Raw genomic sequence first — 6,135 nt, 5'->3', positions numbered from 1 at the left:
TAAGTTCCAAGTTTCCATCACGTGAGTCTAAGGGAAGAGCCCTCAGGATAGGGCTGGGGTTGGGAGTGTGGGATTAGGAGGAAGGGGGGGGGGGGGGGGGGGAGGAGAGAAGTAGGCAGACTTGTATTCCTTGGGGAAAGCTGGGGGGGGGTTGGAGGGAGGGAAATTGGATGCCTCAGCTTTGTGAGATTGAAGGGATGTGATTGGTGATCTATTAACTGGCTCCTACTTCCAAGGTTTTATCTGTGCAGCTCTTATCCCAGGATGGACAATTCTCATGCTACAAAGTCCTGTGTGCTCATCCTTCTTGTGGTCCTATTGTGTGCAGAAAGAGGTGAGATGGAAAATGAGAGAGGGGCAGGAAGGTACAATGGAGATGGAGATGGGCCTCAGGGTTGTGGGTAAACCTGTACCTCCATTGTGTGCCCAGTGACTGAAGTGTGCTGGTGTCATGGGATTGGGAATCGGCTTGTGGTAGGTGAAGCCTCCTGTGCTAGGATGCTTTACTGGGTCTGTAATCCTGGCAGCACCTGCCTTGCAACCATCACCAAGTGCCAGCAGGACTCTTGGATGTCATTACCTCTGCCACAAACCCTGGCCTCCACAATAGCCTATCCTTAGACTCTACCCTGCTGCCCTGGCCTCTTAGTCAGGACTCTGGCCTGTGTGCACCCAAACTGTGCCAGAGGCTTCTTCTCCTGACCCAGCTGCCAAGTCAAGGGGTTAGGAATCCTTAACTCTTGGCATTTGACTTTTTCTTATGCCCAGCCCATGCCACATGAGGCCCCAGTGCTAGAACTTCCCTATTCTAAAAGGTCTGATCTCTCAGATACCCCCTATACTTGTAGTTACATCTGTGTTGTGGTAAGCCTCATGGTGTGTGCCTTTCCCTGCGCCTTGAGCAGGCTAAACAGATCTTAATTGTTTGCCAAAGTTGATCTTCCACTGACCTAACAGACCTAGGGTGGAGTCTTTGACCTAGGTGGAGGTTTTCCTCCTTGCAGTGCCTGCAGTTCCAACAGGAGCAGCAGACTTCCTGTTGAGCTTGCTTTGCAACATAATCCAACTGAAACAAAGGATGGGTTTGTGGGGTTTCCATATATAAATACACAGCTGAATATTAAGCTTTGAGCCTTGATCAGGAAACTTTGTCTTGGCTTCATCCAAATGCATGCCAGTCCTTTTTCATTTTCAGTCTCCTTTTCAAGTACCCAGGTCATCCATGGCTGCTGGACAGCTACAATGGTGAGCCTCACCTTTGAGCTGGACTCTGGGAAGATCCGTGTTTTGCCATGCTCCAACATCCAGGGCTCAGCTCTGCAGGATTGGGGTAGGATAGGTCAGAACAGCCCACCCCATCTGGTGGTCCCAGCAACTACTTATACACCTACTCACCGCTTCAGCAGACATTTGGTATCCGTGTCTTCCCAATATGGTGAATGTCTCTCTAATACCTCTCAGGGTGCAGGTCTTTCCTGTGGGGCTGGCTAGCTGAGACAGCAGTACTAAGCATATTTGAACAACAGTGGCTCTTAGTTCACATTTGCCTTCGGCTGAAGTGCCTGGACAGTAATGTCCTTTCTCTGTCCTCCTGGCCAGCAGCTGTGTGGAAGTAAAGACACTCGAGAGGAGGGGTCTGGGCTAGGAAGGGCATACCCTAACCCTCATGTATTGGCTTCTTTCTCAGTTCAGGGACTGGAATGCTACCAGTGTTTTGATGTCCCACCTGAGACTTCCTGCAATACAACTACCTGCCCGTACCCTGATGGACGGTGTGTTATTCAGATGATAGAAATTATTGAGGGTAAATTTCCTGTGGCCTATATAAAGATGGTGATGGAGGCTTTGGAGAAAATTTCAGGTCTGGGCACTTATTGTGGACTATGGTTCCCCTCCCTCCAAGTAGAGCTTTTCTGGGGTTGGAGTGGGACTCCTGTAAAGTAGGGGCTGTTGGGGTCCAGGGATGTGCTGGGATGTGGATCATAAAGCAAGGCTACCATTGGCATGCATGGTGTTCATCATCCCCCTTGATTGCCAATGTAGTCATGTGATGCTCCTGCCAGTACTTTATGTCTAGGGTCTCACTGGCTCACTGAGAGGCCAGGAGAGCTGGAAGCATGTAGTGAGTCTTTGCATATAATGAAAGAATCTGGAGCATAGGCTAAAGTAATGACTTAGGGATATTAATAGAAAGAGACCTTAGGACATATCATATCCCCCAAAGGGCCAGTTTCCAGGCCTATCCTCCAGATAGACAAGTAAGGAGCAGCCCCCCTGCCCCTGCACCCCCACAATCCAGTTTCCTGTTCCTGACTACAGCCTGCCTGTCTCCCGGAGAAGGTCTCCTAGATATAAATTCCTGAGGAACTGCAAGAGTCTGAGAGGCTGGTTGCCCTTTCTGCTGTGCCACTGTGCTATCTTACATGGTGCTGTGTCTTTGTGTTTTTTTGTGTGTGTCTATAAATGTGGGTGCACGTGTATGAATATATGTAATGTTACACAAAGTGTTCAAAGCTCAGAGGACATCCTTATGCCATGTTCCTTAGGCACTGTCTACTTTTTTATGCAAATGATGAGTCTTGGTTCTCCTGGAACTGGAATTTCAGATTGTTGTAAACCATCCTGTGCAGTATGGAGCCCAAACCGTGGGCTTCTGTAAGAGCAACAAGTGCTGTTAACTGCTAAGCCATATCTCTAGTCTCAACCACCTTGTTCTTTGAGACAAAATCTTTCACTGGGACATAAGATTTGCCAAGTATGAGGTGGGGTAGAGAGGTAGGAGAGAGTTCCCAGGACTTCCTAATCCTAACCTCCAAAATCAGAGATCACAACCAGCCCTTCCATGCTTGGCTGGGCCTTTACATGGTTGCTGGGGATTGAACTTGGGGCTTAGGCTTCCATGTGGCCAGCACTTCACTGACTGAGCTGCTTCCCCAGCACATTGTGTGTAAGGGCACCTGTGTACACATGTGTGGATGTCATACACTTGGGAGGTACAAGTGTATGGGATACAGAATTTGATGGGTGTTTTCTGTGACAACTATTTTATTTACTGGAGAAAGGTCTCATACTGAACCCCAAGCTTGCAGGTTGAGCTGGTGTAACCTGTGAGCTTAACTTGAGGATCTCCATCTTTGTGTCCTGAGCACAGAGATACAAGTAGGACACCAAGCCTTCCCATGTTTTGATGTGCTCCTACAATCGGGATTGTGTTTTTCATCCTCATGCAAACAAGCACTTTATCCACTTTATCCTCCTTACCAGCCCATGGTTTTGATTTTCATTTCATCATTTTGTTATTTGAGGTGAGGCCTCACTCTAGCCCCAGAATATCCTCGAAGCCTCCATGTAGCCCAGTTTGGAATTGAACTCAGAAAAATTCTCTTGCTTCAGTCTTCCAAGTTCTGAGATTATAAGTCTGAGCTGCCATGTCTGGATTTAACATACCTTAGAGACAAATCTGGGCCATCCAGGCCTGGTGGCATGTGGCCCAGACATTGGAATGTTCTGTTGTCCCTGCATAATAACATGAATCACTCCCTAATGTCTTGCAGACTCTCAGAGAAAGAAAGCAAAGAACAATTATTGCTTTTCCATCTGCCCTACTAATAAATATTTCAAGATCCTGGGTGCTACTGTCAATGTGAAGAGTTTCTGTTGTGAGAAAGACCTCTGCAATGCAGGGGGTGCCACAGGAAGCAGCTCCTAGACCATGTCAGGAGTGCTTCTGTTCAGCCTGGGCTCAGTCCTCCTGCAGACCCTGCTGTGATGGTCCTTCCAACAACCCTCACCCTTTTCCTTTTATCCTCATGTGTAAGCACTTTTTCCTGGAGCCCTCTAGTGATGAATCGTGAGTTATAGAAGCTCTGAGGTGGGGGACTTTATAACCCCAGCTGGGTAGTTCCCCACTCCTCTCTAGGGCTTTCGAATCTGTACTTCCTGGAATGTTATTTTGTTCTGGCCTTCTACTCTTGGACCTGGAGGCAAGGGGCCAGCACAGGGAATAGGCAAATTTCCAAGGTATTATGCCATCACCATCCACATATAAGTATCTGGGGTCCTGCAGGGTTCCCACATGTGCTGTTCAATGTCCCTCTGTTGAGTTCAATAAAGACTTTGTTCTTCCAGCTAAGATCTCCATTTTTCTATTGCTACACTGAGTCCACCGAGTACAGCCTGTCAGTTCACATCTCTGCCCTTTCAGCCAGCCACACTAGCTAGCTCATGTTAGCCAGCTCAGGATGGGGGACCACTTGGTTTGGGTGCACTGATGCTGAGGGAAGAGAGAGGATTCACCAACTTCCAAACAGCACTTGCTTGTAGTGGTGAAGCCCAGGAGGTGAGTCCTCAGTTGTGGGTTGGAGGTGCCCTTTCAGATTCTTTTTGTCTAGATATGGAAGCCATTTTCTGCAGGGCATCATGGCTTGGCTCAGAGAGAACAAAGCCTCACACTGCCTCTCCTGGACTCCTAGTCTATATTGGATGCCCGTAGTGGGAAGGCCTGACTTGACACATTGGCAACCCGAGATCCATCATTGCTCTGTCTTTTTGTCCTTGAGAGCTTGCTGCCTGAGAGATGACCAGAATCTGTGTAGTTAACATCACAGGACTCCTCATGGATATGTACAGCATGCTGGAAATATGGGTGCAATGAAAGTTACTCCCTGTTCTTGGAGGTCCTGAAGATCTAAGACTGAGTCAAGGTGAAGATCCTTTATAGTAGTACTATCACTGAACTAGGGATACCCTGGTCCCTTCAGCCTTCTCACCTGGGACAATCATAGATCCAGGAATGTGGCCAAGGTGCTGGTTGGAACATGAAACTGGAATCCTGAGTAGGGCCTCTGGAGCTTTCTTCCCAATTCGGCCTTGATTCTGTTGCAGTCTCTTCTGGCCTCTGCTTCTAAGCGCTGGGTTTGCAGGTATGTACTCACAACCCCCTGAACATTCCCATGTGTTTTATGAGACTGACACGCTACCTACTGGGCTAACGAGGCACCTTCCCATGTGTTTTAAAAGGGCAGACTGCCCATGGCCTCGCTGCAGGGCACTCAGGCCCTGCTGGAGGGGTGGCCCTAGTGGCATGAGCACAGAGAACTGGTCCTGACTCTTGCCAGCTGCCATAGACAGGAGAGCTGGCCCTGACTCCCACCTGGGCAAAGCAGGAGAGCTGGCCTTGGTAATTTGGGTTCAGGAGAGCTGGTGGGATGACCAACTCAAATACCACCGAGGGCCAGATCTAGGGCTCAGAGTTGTTCCTCTCCAACATCTACTCCATCTTTGAACTGCTCATGCACATGAAGGAACTGATCCTGCAGATACAAAGCTACAGGATCTCCCTAACACAGGGCAACAACATCAGAGAGGAATTCTGGGACAAAACCAGTATTGATAGTGTAGCAGAAGTCAGAGGCCTCCAACCAGGGCAATGATTCATTTTAGTGATCATCTGTGAGTAATGTTGTTTGAACAAAAAGGTATACCGTGTGGCACACTGTGATGCACCACAGCTACCCTGTCCAGCTATTTTTCCTTATTTTTATTTTCTTTTATTTTTATCTTTTGAGGGGGAGGTTGCAAGGGTATATGATGACTATGGAGGGATGGGGAGATGAGTAGAATTGAAGTGCGTGATGAGAAATTCACAAAGAATCAATAAATTATTTTTACGTGCGGACTTTGCACTTGAAAATCTGTGATGCAGCTGAGTGGGGTAGATGCAATTAAAACAAGGGAAAGCATCAGAGCTCCTCAAGGTGAGGAGCTGCCTATGTGTCTGTGAAGCTCTGTTTTGGTTTACACACACACACACACACACACACACACACACACACACTTTTCTAGTGTACATGTCTTGTGACTCTCATACAGATCCATTTATTAGGTCCCGAGAAAGAAACGCATTTAGAAGTCCAAAGGTACTCAACCTCTTCAGGTCTCAATACCTGGAGACCTCTTTTTTGTTTGTTTGGTTTAATCTCAGACAGTCAGATCATAGCATAGGACTTACGGACAAGTGAGACCTGACCCATGTGGCTGCTAGCCAAACACAGCCCTGTGCTGCCCACAATACACTGGCTATGTTTAATTGTTTCTGCTTCCAACCCAGCATCAGTTGGACAGAAATTCACACAC

The 6,135-nt window shown here is 47.9% G+C and overlaps 1 protein-coding gene across 1 annotated transcript; it reads left to right on the top strand.

Annotated features, from left to right (window-relative positions):
• Positions 1–264: 264 nt before the first annotated feature.
• Positions 265–3,709, top strand: LOC110288142 (lymphocyte antigen 6A-2/6E-1-like). Its single transcript, XM_021154577.1, has 3 exons — positions 265–334; positions 1,688–1,804; positions 3,555–3,709. The coding sequence occupies exons 1-3, from the start codon at positions 265–267 to the stop codon at positions 3,707–3,709; spliced, it is 342 nt and encodes a 113-aa protein (XP_021010236.1).
• The last annotated feature ends 2,426 nt before the right edge of the window (positions 3,710–6,135 follow it).

The sequence above is a fragment of the Mus caroli genome, unplaced genomic scaffold, assembly GCF_900094665.2.
Source record: "Mus caroli unplaced genomic scaffold, CAROLI_EIJ_v1.1 scaffold_14898_1, whole genome shotgun sequence".
Taxonomy (NCBI): domain Eukaryota; kingdom Metazoa; phylum Chordata; class Mammalia; order Rodentia; family Muridae; genus Mus; species Mus caroli.
The sequence above is the reverse complement of the archived record's forward strand: the minus strand, read 5'-3'. Positions and strand labels throughout refer to the sequence as shown.